At 36.0% G+C, this 17,231-nt stretch overlaps 1 protein-coding gene across 2 annotated transcripts in view; it reads right to left on the bottom strand.

Moving 5' to 3' along the window:
* Positions 1-17,231, bottom strand: part of MBOAT2 (membrane bound O-acyltransferase domain containing 2) — a 103,995-nt gene that overhangs the window by 8,836 nt on the left and 77,928 nt on the right. For both annotated transcript variants that reach the window (XM_052809740.1, XM_052809741.1), the window contains 5 exons: positions 16,389-16,572; positions 10,068-10,260; positions 6,997-7,100; positions 6,614-6,678; positions 1,161-1,293 (listed from right to left, as the gene is read on the bottom strand). In XM_052809740.1, coding sequence (XP_052665700.1) covers positions 1,161-1,293; positions 6,614-6,678; positions 6,997-7,100; positions 10,068-10,260; positions 16,389-16,572 — 679 coding nt within the window. The remainder of the gene's footprint in view (positions 1-1,160; positions 1,294-6,613; positions 6,679-6,996; positions 7,101-10,067; positions 10,261-16,388; positions 16,573-17,231) is intronic.

The raw sequence follows: 17,231 nt of genomic DNA, 5'->3' as shown, positions 1-17,231 counted from the left end.
GTTAATATTAAGTACCTGTTAACACAGAAACTCAAAATATTTTTATTTAATAGCCTATTGATTGATACATGTGAAATGTGAATACAACGCAGCTTACTAGCGAAGGCCAGGACGAAGTGCAGTGAGCACTCCGATTTACTGGACTCACCTCACTGAGAGCAGAACAACTTTTACCTGTGAACTGTCCCTGAACCTTGGCTTTGCACCAGCCTCTGGCTGATAAATATCAAAAGCTCACTGTGATAGAGTCTGGAAAGGAGAAGGGAGCTATACCTATTGTAAAGAAAGGAGTCAGTTCTGTCAAACAAGGGCTATACCCACATCTTTTTGAAGAAAGAGGAGGAGCATCTGTTTTATTAGTGTTAGTAACAATCTAAATCTAAAGTACCACCTTCCCCTAGCCATTATAGCAGTAAAGAGCAGTCTGCTTCATTTCTCATTCTCCTGGTCCTTTCAACAGAAAAGTGGTCTGTTATGCTGCTCTGAGCTGACATCCAATTTATTTCCTCTTTCCCATTGAGTAACTGATAAACCTGCCTCTGTTCTTATGCAGCTTTCTCAAGCAGAACTGTGAGAGATTTCTTGGCAGATTTGCTGGTTCCATATGGTTCTGAATAGCAGCCGCAAAAGCGTGTTAATGTGACTGCACTCCTGGCTGGCCAATTTTGAATAGTAACTGCACTAGAGATTTTTATCTGCTGGTTGAGGGGGAGCATTCTTAGTTACCATCTTTACAGTAGTACTGGACAGAAATCAGGGAGGGGGCAGACTCTATAAATATATAGCATTGACCCCCAAATTTTAAGCTACTCATCATCAGTGATTTTTTCATCATCAGAAAGTTTTTTCAAAATGGTCTTAGACAACATCATCCTGTTCAGCATGGCATAGTAATATATTATCAGTTAATACAGAGGAAGAGCTTCCACAAAAGATATACTACAAAGATGTTGCAGACTGCATACAGTCTCACTTGTTTCCACTGATCAACCCCCTCCTTATAATTAATCATTCCCACTGCTCTCATAACTAAAAAAGTAAACACCACTATCAGACAGGCTGTGCATCAACTGTAAAGCGCATCTTTGGACTAGAGAACATGATCAATTTTCTTTTACAAAAATTATTATTATTTAAGAAGATACTTGGTTGGTACTTACAGCTCGTGCTGCTAGTGTCATTAGTACTCCTGTTAAAAATGTTAAATAATATCCTGGGTAAACCCCATGCCAGATGGCAGAAAGGATGAAGGTTTGGATCGTTGGGCTGAAGGTGGCTCGCTCATAGCACACTCTAGCAAGTCAAAGACAATTCAAGATAAATAATGAGACAAATAGCCAATAATCTTCCCAGTTATCATTTATACATTTATACTTTTAGCAGTTTCATCTCCAACATATCATTTGCAATGCAATTGCAGTTTACTATTATTTAATAATGTTGCCACTATATTATGACTTACACAAAATATTTAAAGCTATTCACAGCTCCCAATTTAACCCCTCAGTGCTAACCTGTGCTCAGTGCCATCACGTATGGTACTTATTTATAATGAAGTGATAAGCAAGCATCTAAAGACAGGTGTTGGTGTTAATAAGGGATCTTGAGCCATCCAAGAGTGTGTTTGAAAAGCTACACTGAAGGCACAGACTACCCTACAAACTATTGCGATGAGTCAGACATATAGTTTTCATAAAATGAAAGCAGCTTATAGGAGAAGGGGAAAAGTAACAACGACCTTCAATTTTGAGTAATAGAGAGACTACAGTTGAAAACATGTTTGTGTAGGGCAATCAGGTGAGCGTGACGATGAAATTATAATTAATGACTCTAGGGATCTGAAAATATCAAATAAGGAGAATGCTGAACTCTGCTATTTAAAAATTGAGACTCTGAATTATTAGGCAAGGTCCTACAGTAAGGAATTCTAGAAGGAAGAAGGGAAAAAGGAATCCAAGAAAGGTAGTTTCTAGAAGACAACATTAAATGACACAATGACAAACCATCATGATGTGGAAGAATGATAGGAAACATGGTAAGGTCCTGATATGGCTTCATCAAGAGTTCTTTAATGTCTTTAATGATCTGAAAACCAAAAAGCAATAGGAAATATGGAAACAGATACACACTAACATGAAGCAAAAATAAACAGCACAAGCATGCATGAACACAAATCTAAAGCTAACATACAAAAATGAGTTTTAACTAGAAAAGGCCATAGACATTAATATGTAAAAAAGTTTTATAAACACATAGCAAGTAACAGAGAAAGAGAAGAGAATGCACATCTGTTATTCAAAGACGACAACAAGTTAATGATACAGAGCCAAAACATTCACTACTAATGTAACTACTTTAACTACAACTTCCATATATACAAAAGATTGCTGAGACCGAATGACACAGTCAATGTGAAAGAGCAGAAGGTAAAAAGACAGGATGTGAATAGGGAAAGATCAAACGTGTATTTTGCTAATTTAGTTCATTCCAGTCAAATAGATGTGGTAAGTTTTGTCTTATAAGGTCTTCTGCACAGGGTACCAGCACAACCCTCTCCCTTTACCAAAGGGCTTCGCTAACAATGGCCATTAAGATGAGAACATGGGGCTAAGTAGGGTGCAGGTGCATATATGCATAATACACAAAACTATCTGAGGACATTTGCCCAAAATAGACCACCTTAAAGAGGAAAGCAACATTGGCCAGACTAAACAGTAACCAGGGAATTTCAAAGAGACTTCTGAGACAAAGAATCAGTCAGCCTAGAAAGTACAAAAGCTTTAAGAAAACTTGTAACAAGTCAGGGAGACATCTTGGAGCAAAATACTAGTCATCAAAACCTGGTTTGACATTGCCAGAAGTCACCCCACCAGCATCACGGCCTCTGTCTCAGCCAAGACAGAGCATCCTCCCTGGTAGACACTGAGTAGCCTGCATCCCGCTGGGGGACTGTTGGTGCAGTATGCAATACACAGGGAGCAGCATCTCATCCCTATCAGCTGCATGCATATGAATTCCTGGCATGCTTTTCTAACTGGCATGTGAATCAGCGGGTTCACATAGAGCTGGAGCACCCACATCTCCCACAGGCAGTGCATACAAGCAGGGGGCCCACGCTTCCAGAAGGAGGTGTGGTTTTGTATCCCACATGTCCTTGGGAGAGGCGGCACAGTTTGCATATAACTGTGTGCGTGTATGTGCACTTTTTAAACTCCTTGGGATTAGTTACAGAAGAGTGTTTAGAAATGTTTATTAAACCAGAACACTAAACACATGCAAAATGTTATCTGTTCTAGTGTGGGTATTAATTATGAACATATATTTCACTGTCTGGTGGTTAACTATGTCTCATTAATAAATTGATAAATGGCTTCGATCTTTATTTGATTTAAACTATTTTAAGCAAATTTTCCCCTGCAAAGCTTTCGGGAGCTAACAAAACTAACTAAATTAACTAACCAAATTTCAGCTATATCAATGCAAGTCAGGTAAGATATATACTAGAAAAAAAATCATCAGGCTTCAACTTCAAAAAGTAAAAAGTAAGCTTAAACTCCTCCATGGATTTGTCAATAATAAATCTTGTTGAAATGCTTCACCTGACATTCTTAAAAGCAAACCAAGGAAATATGGTCATCACAACAGGCTGAGAAAATCTATTCAAATACGGGTGGTTCAGGTTATCTTATCCATAATTTCCTCTAGAAATGGGAAGTTGCATCAACTGTTCAGCAAGGTACTGCCTTTGGTCTGGTTCTATACTTTCATTACTAGCTTGGGTGGTAGACTGAGAAGTATATTTTTTCACCTTGCCTTCCCTTCGATTTTGGGGTTGGGAGGTGGGGTGGAAGAGATTGGCATTGTTTTCTTAGCAGATAGAGCACTAGAATCCAAAATGATCTTGACAGACTTGAATGATGTTCTGAAATCAACAAGATGAAGTCCAAAGTATAGAACATCTAATAGAAAAAGTGGAAGATACAAAACAGTACCCATTCCTGTAACATTATTGAAAAAGTATAGCTGAGTGTGAATATGAATCAGCAGTATGAAACACTGAGTATCAGCTGAGCATGAATCAACAGTAGACTGCTGCCGCAAAAAGACATGTAATACTGTGATGTGTTAGAAAGACTGTTATCTGAAGAAAATAAAGGTAATTAATCCACTCCATTCAACTCTGCCCATAACAGGCCAGGGAAAGACTTTGGAGGTCTTAGCAGAAGTACATCATCCACTGTAAGAAGACAGGAAGTTTGGAAAGATGCCAGAAGAGAGCAACAAGAACCACAGAGGTTTTGCAGACATGAACAAAGACATGGAATTAGATGTTTTCTTTGGAAAAAAGAATGAACACACTGAGGGGGAACATAACAGCTTCCCCAGTCAGGAAACATTATCACACAATCATAGAATGGTTTGGGTTGGAAGGGAGCTTAAAGATCATCTAGTTCCAACCCCTCTGCCATGGGCAGGGACACCTTCTACTAGACCAGGTTGCTCAAAGCCCCATCCAACCTGGACTTGAACACTTCCAGGGACGGGGCATCCACAGCCTCTCTGGGCAACCTGTTCCAGTGCCTCACCACCCTCACAGTAAAGAATTTCCTCCTAATATCTAAACTAAATCTACCCTCTTTCAGTTTAAAACTGTTACCCCTTGTCCTATCACTGCATGCCCTTGTAAAAAGTCCCTCTCCATCATTTCCTGTAGGCCCCCTTTAGGTACTGGAAGGCCATTGTAAGGTGTCCCTGGAGCCTTCTCTTCTCCAGGCTGAACAATCCTAACTCTCTCAGCCTATCTTCCTAGGAGAGGTGCTCCAGCCCTCTGATCATCATGATATATGTTGTTGATATATGCTACTATGTAAATACCTATTTTAACTTGCATGCTTGTAACAATAATACCTTTGAACTGCTGTATTTTGTGATCTACGTTAAATGTTTATTAAGCTTCTTCATTATCTGTAGATCTGTTAACTGTGTTTTTACAAGGAATTTGTTTTTACACACAATCAGGGCTTAAGTCCTCTAATTCTGATGGTTTGGTTTCTCTTTAAAGAGTATCAGAAAAGTACAGAACAAATGCTGATGTGTGGTATTTCATGTGAGGTAAATGGCTAAGATTTTTAGGTACTTCTATAAATGGTAAACAAGTGAAGTATTAAAAGTGGATGTTTAAAGTAATACATGGGCTTGTCCTCTATTCAAACTCCTGTAGCATTGCAACTAACCAAAAGATTGGCAATATAATATATATTCTGTACCACTATTTATGGTCCTCGTATATAATCATTAAAATAATCTTTTACTTGCAACAAAACTTGAAGAAAACATCCACCCTTCTCCCTTTCACTGTGGCAAAATCAATATGGATTTAGCCTATCCTCAAAGATTCTTCCATAATTGCTCTTAAAAATATTTATTAAAGGCAATGCTTTAATTTTTCTTCACATCTTCTTTCAATGTCACCCTAAGCAATTGATTCAAATTTTTTTCTTTCAATTCTTAACAGAAATGTTACTCTTCTCCACTAAAAGGAGTTTTTGTTTAGAAACATTCCATTTAGAAGATTTGAAAGTTTGTTGAAACAACCCTTTTTCTACTAAGTTTAATACTGATAAACTTCTGTAACTAAATTAAAATGCATTTTAAAACAGCTAAATAGCTTATTTGCTTTATTAAATGATACATTTCAATCCCTGCAAGCATGCAATTCTTCCTTGCTGACTGTCCTAGCCATAGATTCTACTGCCTATTGAGCCAACTAGAATAATCACATAAAATTCAATTTCTGTTTTTAATTGGGTCAGAAAAATATTTAGGAAAGAAGTTATGGAAGAAAGAATACACTATAAAGAGAATTAATGGAAGAAACATCCTATTGCCAGCCATCCTAGAATAAGAGATAAAGTCCTCTGAGTGATCCCAAGATAGGAGTCTCAGTTAAACTTGCACCTATTGATAAAAGATCAGCTAAACAGAGACTAGGGGAAGGGAAACGACACCTGCACACTACTCAAGAACACTTTTTACTTTCTAGTTACCACAAAGAAGTAGTAAAAGCAGAATGATGTAGTTTACTGGGCACTATAGCCGTTTCCCAGACAAGGAAAAAAGTGCATCTGAGGGATATTAATTCGCATTTTTTGTTGATAGCACACTGTAGGGTTTGATATTTGCCATGCCCTCATTATGGAAGGAGCGCAGAAAGTTCTCTCACAGAATGTATGTAAGTTCCTGCATCACTGTGTGGCTAAAAATAACGCAGAGCTTCAACAGGCCAAGATGTACATTTTGCGTGCTGCTCTCAGCAACATACACTGCTTTGAATGCTAAAAGAGAAAAAAAAGAAAAAAGACGCCTCTACAGATTAATAGTTTTAGGTTCCCTATGACCAGTGAAGAAAAAGTTCCTATCATAACCTTATAGTTTACACTAACAGAGAAGTCCTAAATTCAGAGGCTTTAATTCAAGTATTACAAGAAAAATGCCCCATGCAGTTGCTAAATAACTGACATTTTGTGGGGTTTAGCTTTAGATGTTGAACTATCTTCAAAGAAATATCTAAGAAACTTCAGCAGAGAAAAGTTTTCCTTAAAGAAATAAATACCTTTTAAGCCAAAGAGCTGTTTGGATATTCCAGTTATCAAGAAACATCTTGAAACTTGTGGAAAACTGTAAAGGAAAAACAAACTAATTATTTCTGTAATTGCAAAGTGTTACAAAACATTTCAAAATTCTGACATATAAGTGATGAGTTGAATAAGGTATTTACTCAACTAGTTAACCACAAAATATTTTGGAAGTCAGCTGACAGGTAGAACATATTCAAAACAGACTATTTTCCACCCTTTCCTAAGGGTGTGAACACATCATTTTTGACTTAGAACATACTCACTATCTTGAGGTACAAAATGTGTAGGAAAAGTTACTGAAATTACAAGCAACTGCCTACATGGGCATGCATTTTATTTGAAAGAGCCAGAAACAAACCTCTATTTGCTGGATTCTCAGATTTGATATTAGATCCCAACGTGTAACTCCATTTTTATCGTAGCCTCTAAAACCAAACCCTGCTGCATTATTAATTGCATCTGCTGCAATGAAACAAAAAGAAACAAATTCATTATAAACTGCACGTATTACAAATTGTGCATCACACATGTAGTTTGTTCAAAATATTTATCACATTTTAAAGGCTACGTATTTATTTTTTTTAAAATACTGACGACCACTGTATTATACATTTGAACAAACAGAAAATAATCCAAGCAACACACTGGCTTTCAATTCAAAAACTTGTACAAAAGCAAAAGAATGAAAGGTAGCACTATCTACTTCACAGTACAGATGTCCCCTCTCTCTCATACCACCTACTTAGACTTGCTTGAGCAATTTGACAGAAAAACAAACTCGATAAGGTGCATCAAGTCTATGAAACAGTGGCTGGTTGTAAAGATTTGAGATAGCAGCTCAACACTCAAATGCATGTCTTTGGGCTTCCTTATGCAGCAACAGTGATGTTTAAAGCATAAAGATAAAATGGTATGATTCACTTTGAGCAGGTGCACATTCACAGCACCACACACAGAGCAGCACAAACCTAATAGAAGAGAACAGTAATTTACTAAGTGATGCAGAGTTTGTTAGACTTCCACTAATGGCATAAGGCCTCTGTTAACAACACTTCTGAATGTTAAGTGTTTACAATGCATGTCAAAGGTCAAACAGTTCAAAGCAAACAATATTTTTCCCTACGAGAAAAAGCCACTACCATCATCTGGACTATGCAGGAAAATACAAGGCAACTCAGTCTGAACACTGCCTGTCACTTTCAGTCATTGCCTTTGCCTTAGCTTTGTTAGCTCAGACACTAAAATTCCCTCAGCTGTACTTCTCAGATTAGGATGGCCACATACAAGGAAACAAGTTTTTTTCCAAATATTGGCTCTGTTGAGCCAGGCGCTTGGTTGCATGCACCCGAACATGGACACACATCCATAAGGCATGAAACCAACCATGTATCCACTTCTGTGGATAAATAAGTGACTATGGGGAGAAGAATACCAGCTCCTCTCCCAGTTCAGAGTACTCCTGAGAAATCGGAAGCAAAGTAAGCAAAAGGCTCTGCAGAAGCAATACAGATCTAGTCTTCTAGTTACAGGGCATGAGCCCTCTCTGTTAGCTCAAAATTCATCTAAAGCACTGTAATTAGACTGTCACCTTTTAAATTATAACTAGCAAGGCAAGAGAAATTGCTCAGTTTGTATTACCATATTAAAAAGAATTTACTTTATACAATTGTGACATTTAACATAAATTAATATCTTTTGCATTTTCCTTTCTTCTCAACAACTTTTTCAAGACATTAATGCAGTGTATTTGGAAAGTAAAAGAAACAGTTGACTCAAACAGTTCCTTTCCTGAAATTCAGTTTCTCCAGTCATCTACCAGTATGGAAGAGGGCTTTGTGACATTTGATTTAATGTAGGGTAATTTATAATATTTTTATTTCCTCATCAAAAACACTTTTAAAAAACATCTTCGGAAGCAACAACATTTGCTGCCATACATCTGATATCACTGATGTCAAGTTCAAACATTAGACAATGATTTTATGCTCAGAAACAGCTGAAGACACGAACTCCATAATCTCTTGCTAGCTAGAGTACAAAGACTACAGCTAGAGTAAGTGATCATTTTATTAGCTAGCATTTTAGTAAGTATTCATCTTAAAGTAATTCATTTTATGAACAGATTTGTTTTTCACCTAAGTGTATAGTAATGTATAACTCAAAAGCGTAATATCCAGTAAATCTGTTAAGGCCCCCTCACATTATACTCATACCATTAGAAGTTTAGATGAGGTAAAGTAGAAGGAAGACATTAAAAAAAAAAAAAAAGCTTTTTAGCAAATTAAAAGTTTATTTTCTTCAGTATTTTACCAAAGGAATGCTAGCTCTACACTGCTAGCAAGCACATAAGGAGAAATCCATCTGAAGTATTACAGAGAAAAAAAAACAATGAAGATTATTCATTTTTCAGATGACTCCTACTCTTTACAGATGATGATACTGCTCTGTAAGGGCACGATATTCGAAATTATTTCATTCCACAACAAGTCCCAGAATTACTATATCCAGACAAGCTGAAAGCACTTCATTCATTGATCAGGAATGAAACCAGCAGCTGTAAATGAGTCATGCTGCTCTGCTACACTAAAGCTTTCTTTATTGCATTGTTTCCCACAGATTCTCTCTCAAAAGAATTATGAAACAAATATGTAAAACTGGAGAGGAGGAGGAAGCTGATGAAATCTGTTTTGTGAGCCACTTCCAAGATGTCAGCTTACATAAATACAGCATTTTGCTGTTGTATGTGTTGGTTTTTTTTTTTTTTTTAAATAACATGAAATGAAAAACAAAATGTTCTTTAAACTATATAATATATTCAGTGTCTTAAATCAGTGACTATGGGTGTTATCATGTTGATCATTAGAACAAAGACTAAAACTGAAGTGTCACCCATCAAATTCTGAAAATACTACTGTGAATGCCATCTATTGTTAACAACACTATGATGTATCTGAATTACAATAGATTAATTTTTCCTTCATGCTTGAATAACATCAAGCAAATTCCTGATAACTTACCACAGAAAGAGGCTTAGAATAACTTTTCAGGTATGCCAAAATCAAGGTATCAAAAAAAAAAAAATCAGGGATTGTACATCAGACTAGATTTACTACAATTTTTAAAAAACGAGAAAGTCATTTCTCATTAAAACACTATCACTCTCCAAAAAACCTTGTGTTTCACTCAGATTTGTTCAGGAGACCGTGATCTCATTTGCAACAGTCACAACACTGTGCTTAGATTTATGGCAAATTTTGTTTCTCAAAACATTCATTTCACAATACCTAATAATACTTAAATGTAATAATGTTTACCTAAGGCCTCAAGAGGGCACTGTCACTTTTTAATACATGCTTAGTATGCAGCATCTCAAATGAAACTCAATACATATGCTTTTCTTTTTTTTTTTTTTTTAATATATATGCTTACCTAAAGTCCATGCAAAATAATACTTGGGTCTGGCAGCCATAAGAGACACATATAGGTAGAAAAACCTTATAGGCCATGACGCTGTAGCTCTGAAGTTATCGTCAATGTTGTATTCCACAGGCAAAGTTTTTGTAATAGTCATGTGGAAGAGTAAGGACAGTCCACAGATTAGGAGTTTCTGTGCCACGGCTATCTGAAAAGTTTAAGATGGGAGACTTTGTAAGCTTCATTTTTTGTTAGTTTTCTGGAAACAAAGGCAAGTTATAATCTTCCTTCCTTAAACAGATGTGTATATATGTATGTCAATTTGCTAATAATATATACTACCAACTTTAAAATAGTTAGTAACATTTTATAGAGGCTCAGGGAATATTGTTATCTTAAGTTGTGAGCACCACTTCTTCTGGCAAACACAGCAAATCCAATCTGACTACAGTGAGCCTCTAAAAACCCTTGCAATAATGGGAACACCTTTTGCAACTGCATTTTTTTTATTATTTCATTGTCAAGTTACCAAAGCAAGTAAGTTGTTAAGACATCATAGCACAAAGCAAATAATCTAGGACAAGATGAGTACAATTATTGTAGAGATTCCAAAGACAACAGCAAAGCTTCAGTTCATTTTTGGTAATCTTTGTCATAATGCAGGTGTTCAATTGCTGCCCAACTCAATATACCAATCATCTCTGTTAGATTATTACAGTATCCAAATTCTAAACCAACTAAACTACCAAAATAATTTGAGTTTTCAGTCAAAATACCTCAGTTCTATATAGACCTGTTTTCCCAACTAGAGTGATCAAGCGATAAGGGGTCAAATATGCTCACAGACATGTAAAAAAACATTGTTAAGGTATGACCCGGACTCCTATTTTCTCAAAATTCAGTTTTGCTATAACCACCACACTAAAGAGTATGTATTTTTAGGAAAACATTTCTAAGGTTCTATTATAAAACACACAGAGCAATAATGGATGACTTACTAAGTCACTAGTCTGATCCACATCCCAAGGGCAGATACCATGTTCTGTGCAAGTTCCTGAAGTAACACACACTAACCAAGCACCTAGAGTACTTAGTTAGAGAAGTTTGAGAGCTAGTTCATTTAAATGTAATTTTCAAGTTTTGATTGTAAGTAATCTCAATATTTAAACATTAGTTTTAATTTACATTACAATTATACAGACACTAAACTTGACAAGAAAACAACCAATCTAGCTACTTTTCTTTGAAGCATCAGAACAAAAAGACAGCCAGAATCCTTTTTCTGTCCATCCTGCTTTCAGTATACCCGCCCAAACTTTTAAAGATAACGTCCTGCTTCAATTACAGTGCAGCTCCACATACCTAGTTCCAAAATAAAGAGTAATTCTGTTCTATGATGCAGAATGGAACATTAAGTGCCCAACTGAAAACGCAGATTTCTGCAGGATACACAGTATCAAAGATTCACCCAGATGTAAGAGGTGGTACAACTGATAAAAAATTAGTCTCGGAAAAGCTGTAAAATGGTGAGGGTAACTTTGGACATTGCATATTTCACGTGGCTCATCTCAGAAGGTATTTCAGAGACAAAGAGAAAACCCAGCTAATTAAACAAACCAGCTGGATAATTCAGAAGGCAACTACCTATTAACAGCTAAGGCTGGTGTTTAATTACTTATTTCTACTTGCTTTCTAATAAACTTCATTTTAATATTTTACTCTATTACAAGAGTTCAAAGTAAAGGGCATTAACTTTCTAAAAGTGCTCCTTTGTTTTTCTAGCACCTATTAATCCATCTCTCTCTTTGCCAGAGCAGAGGGAAAGTTCAGTTGGTTTAACTTCTTCAGGAATTTAAATACAAATGAATGTTCATAAAATCAGTTATTATTAACACTGATGAATCTTCAATTTTGGTATGCAATATCTGATACATGCAAAAGTTAGATATTTGTAAATACCAGAAGGCATCACCCCAGAGTTCTGAAGACAGCTGCAAGGATTTAACTTCAAAGTCTAAGCCATAATTAAAAGTCATGTTCAATTTAGCATGAGAAACAGTACTTATAGGCTGGTAACATTAACATGCAACTTAAAATAGAAGCATAAACATATAAAATAGATGTTTTCCATCGGAAGATCTCTACAAAGTCTCAAAATATGTTTTGGCAACTTATAAGTAATGTTATGTTTAAAGGCCTGCCTTTTGCCACTGCCACTATTTACCAGTTTTTCTATTGGTAAACAGAAATCATTAATCTGCCTATTCAACCCAAAATAGGCTTAGTACCTCTTTGAAGGTTTTTAACTAAATTGTGGAGGTAAAAGCCCTTCTTTTAAGGAAAAGCAGAGTTTCGACAAAATTTATCTTAAGAAAAAAAAAATTAACTTACACAGGGCTCTGCCATAAATTGTACTTTTTTAAATGATGTATTTCTACAATTTTTTTTAGCAGCAACATTTAGGTGTAGGGACAAGCATAACTACAGCCAGAAACAGCATGACTTTTTTTTTTTTTTTTTAATTATACTACTTCACTCAATAATTATAAATCCCAGAACCCCGATCAAGCATTCCGATACCACTTACAGGGATCAGTATCAGGGATATTAGCAAACGGTGGTGGAGATAACTTCCTGCCTCTACAAAGACTGGGAGCTGCAGTTTCAGGATTGGTTTAAGCAGAGTTTCTGAAGGACAATCCAAACACAGGCTGGAATGCAAAGAAGCAGTCCTGCTCTGTCTCCTCACCTTGGCTGCAAGTTTTTGCTCTTTTTCCTTCTAGTGAGTCAGATTAGAAAAAACAAAGCAGGTGTAAAACTACACTTCTGGTGTTTTGGGTTTGGGTTTTTTTGGGGGGTGAGGGTTTGGGGTTTTTATTGGGGTGGTGGTGTGTTGTTGGGGGGGGGGGCGCCCCCCTCCCCCCTTTTTTTTAATGAAAAGTTAGTTTTAGGCTGGATCAAATTATCTGAATCAGACCACAATGCAGTGCAATGCATGTTAGCACTGCTAGGATAAGCAGAGGACCCAGAACCCACAGCCAGGACCTACCATAATTCAGCAAGAATTTATACTTTGGTGGGCCTAAATAGATTATTAAACTACAGCCTGAGGCTTATTTATAGCACTCAAGTTTTAAACACATTTACACAGAAATAAAAGTCCTCACCTGACACCAAAATAACCTATAGTTCAACTAGCTATAGAAAAGCGTTTGGTAAAACATTAATTGACTTTCTATTGCTTAATTAACTAGGTTCTTGATATAAGCTTCTTTGCCAAGGCATAAATGAGTAATCATTGGATTGCACATTCACAGGAGGGTTGGTCAGTTTTTACAAGGATGAAGTAATTAATTTAAAAGCTTGAAGTTTAATTTAATTCACTCTTTAAAGTTTTCAACATATCAAAATAACTGTTCTGTTAAGGAATTAAAAGACCATAAGCTGCAGGATAACTTTGACATCATATGAAGTATAACATACAATTTAATTTACAACAAAAAGGTAGAAAGGCCTGGATCATTTAGTTTTAATGAACAAAAACTGGGCATACCTGTATAAAAATATCAAATATGGTCAACACTGGGAAGCTAAAAGACAGTGCCAGGACAAAACCAAATGTGCATAAATTAGATAGGAATATAGTTAGGTTGAAAGCTAGACACCTAATCATAGAAAGGAGTTCAGGAACAGCTTTCTAGTTGAAGCAATAAAGGTAAAACACTCACTGAGCTCAGGAATTTTATAAATATATTACTGTATAAACATGTATATTTTAAAAATATACAAAAAGTAGAAAAGGATCTTTAAAACTTTTATTTGAATCAACTTGGTTGATAAAGAATCAGTAAGGAGCTCGATATAATATTGAACTATATTAAAGCATATTATTTTGGGGAGGTTAGAACCTCAGGTAAAAATTATACATAATTAAGAAAGAACTTTAACTTATAGGAAAAGTTGGCATAATAAGCAAGAAAGAAGATATCTGCTGACAGGAATCTTGTATTTTAAGGGTAGCCATAATAAAAAGAAACTTACAAAGACAGATTATTAATTTCTGAGAGTTGACACCACTTTGAGCACCAACAATTGATAGCTTGCAAAAAGGCACAATAGGAGGGATTTAAGAAATAAGTTTTACTATGTTGATTTGATTCATTTAACATGCAACGAACACAGCAAATATACTAAACCAAGTTAACATCATGCAGTCAACACACAGTATAGAGGAGGCGGCTGATGTACTACTGTGGTTATGTAATTATATTTAAGAAGAAATGAAACTTACTGTATCTCAGCTGAAGGATTTTTTTTTTCATTTACTACATTAACATTTGCTGATCCCCATTACATTTAATTTTTGAGTTACCTAACAATTTATTCTTGAAATAACAACATGAGAACCAAGGAACAAATTTAAAGTATTAATATGAAGTTAATGGTATTTAAATATTCTTCTAGAACAAGACAATGAATATTTTAACTGATGCAGCAAATGCAGTAAAACTGTATCATAGATATATCTCCAAAAGCACACAATACTTGCTGGTGTTATAAAATGCAGCCAGATTTCTCTAACACCAGTTGGGAGATGAAGTATCAACAGCATAGACAGCTTCTCTTTATTTTTATGTCAAAAGCTAATGCAGCATAAATTGCAAAAAGTTTCAAGCATCTTAAGAGCAATTCATTTTAAGGAAAACCGCTTACCTGAAAGAAGAATCCATCATAGGTTTACATTTATTTCTACTGACTTTATTCAGATTACTAGCAAGATTATGTGGTAAAAAGCTAGGAAGTCCTACCAGGCAATGAGTAGATGCATGTCCAGAAGTAATGATACTGGCAGACTTGGTTAGTTCCATTTATTTGCAGTAATTTTACTACATAATATTTTTTTGCAGAAATAGGCTTTTAGTACATAAGATGTGATGCCTTTACTGAGCCAAAACAATGTTTAAAAACAAAAGTGTCAGCAACGTTGTCAATACAACACATTCATGCAGACTACAGACTATGAGGTGCCAAACTATGCAAGGAATTTTCCTGTGTCTTTTGCCTTTCCTAACTACTTGCTCCACAGCACACTTCTATGAGCTTATGTGCCTTGTCAACATGTGGAGCAGTTTAAAGTGTTATCCTCCTCCAGCCACTAGTTTACATTCCTGTGGTGCAAGTTACTACAACCACAGAAGACGGGTGGAATGCAACGTGCAGAGTCCTCATCCACACTCGAAGGATGGAAGTGGTTGGAGATGACACAACTGATTGGGAAGCCTCCCTGTTAGCCTAGCTATGGGGATGGTAACCTCTAGATAGGAGGACAAGACAGGTAGCTACATGTGGGAATGCCTTGCTCTGCTCCAGCAACAGTTGGCGGTCCACAAGATAAGCAGAAAACAGGTAATTGGCACTGGAATTAGCGAAAGCCGTTTATCTGAAGTGTTCCAGTTCACTCCATAATTCTGCTTTTTAAGTGTGGCAATAATTATCTTAGGCACACACAAATTTAAAAGTCTGATACACTCCTATTTAAGAGAATATGAAAAGAATGAAAGATAAGATTCAGTACCCTGAGCATTAAACTAACTAGATTAAATTTTAAAAATAACAAGCTTTGGGAGCTTTTGATTTTAATTCAGGCCATACTATCTCTCTTGTAAGGCATGATCAACTGGACTTTCTTCTGTATGTATTTGGTCTCTTTTCCAACAAGAGAACAAAGAGAAAAAAGAAATATGTTGTATGGATTACTAGCCATAGTGTTATGGGTAGTACATCTACTAAACCTTCAGATCTAAATACATCTTTAATACCTCTCTACATGAATGGAAGCAAGAAAAACACAACTACTTCTATGAGTGTTTTTCAATTTACAACATATGAATGTCTTCTACTTGCTGCAAAAAGACATTGAAAAACAGTAGAATTTGAGAATGTTCATGAAACCTTGCTGGAACTTTTAAGTCTCATCAGCTTTCAAATGACAAAATGTGCACTTCATCCTTACCAGGACTTTTTTTTTTATGCAGAGTATATGCTTTGAAGAAAACATGCATGAACTGTTTTAATTTAAAGACAGCTTTTTACCATATAAGCTTGTTAGGAAGCTCCAATTTAATCTGCTTTTATCCACAAGATCCAGACTGAAAACCATGGAGAAAACCTGCCTTAAAAAAAATAAGTATTTAACTTTTTGAACAGGGAACTATACTGTTGATGAATGAACTCCAGATACAGCTCAGAAGTTATGCCTGTAAATGAACAGTGCAAACCAAGCTTTTCATGCAATGATTACGTAAGCATCAGCACTGCAAGAGTCATACATCTTACATTTGGAGAAGGATCCGTTTGTTCATATTTTGTATCTTCCTTCCCATTTGCTTCAGACTGTTGCAGTTGGTATGATCTGCCTTCAATGAAAGTAATATAGTCTTTGTAAGAGCATAACGGGCCTGCCAGGATACCCATGAAATTACAGTTGTAACTTAAATACTCCAGTAGACTTGGCATGCGTCTGTAATTCAAAGACAAGCAACTTGTGAGATGGCATGTGTAGTTCTACAGAATTTCCACAGTAGGAAAAGTCATACTCCATATTATTGCTTACTCTAACTGCGGTAAAAACCACACGTAGAAAAGCAGTTTGTGTGTCTTTTGTAATCACGGCTTAAAACATTATACACATAGTATTTCTTTCCAATCCATACTGAGCATTTTCAGACAGATCTCCTGAACTCTGGTGACTCTCTCCTTGCCCAGTAGAAGTGTTTGACTGAAGCTGAGCCTGGGGAAGGAGAAGGAAGGGTGTTTCCCTAAGTGTTTGTTCAACTGCTTATGTTTTCTTTTTTCCCCTCGATAACTGAATCAGTAAACAAAGGTTTGTGCTAACTGGTAATAATTTCAATTAAGGAGAATGCCTCAAGTTAAGACTGGTTTTGCCCAGGACAACATACTATTTTCAAGTCTCCTGAATAAAGGACAAAAGGTAAGTTAAATACTGAAAAACAATTAAACAAGCATGTTCCTTCACCAGCTACTTTATATGTGTACTAAATGTTAACTAGTCTCCTGTCTGATATGGCATTAATTTGTATAGATTGCATAGAACTTAGAATGGTTTTCTCAAATAAGTATAAAACCTACTTCTAGTGACATTTTCCAGTGACATTTTCC

Source organism: Harpia harpyja, chromosome 15 (assembly GCF_026419915.1).
Source record: "Harpia harpyja isolate bHarHar1 chromosome 15, bHarHar1 primary haplotype, whole genome shotgun sequence".
In the NCBI taxonomy this organism is placed as follows: domain Eukaryota; kingdom Metazoa; phylum Chordata; class Aves; order Accipitriformes; family Accipitridae; genus Harpia; species Harpia harpyja.
Note: the sequence above shows the minus strand (reverse complement) of the source record. Positions and strands in the feature narration are given on the sequence as shown.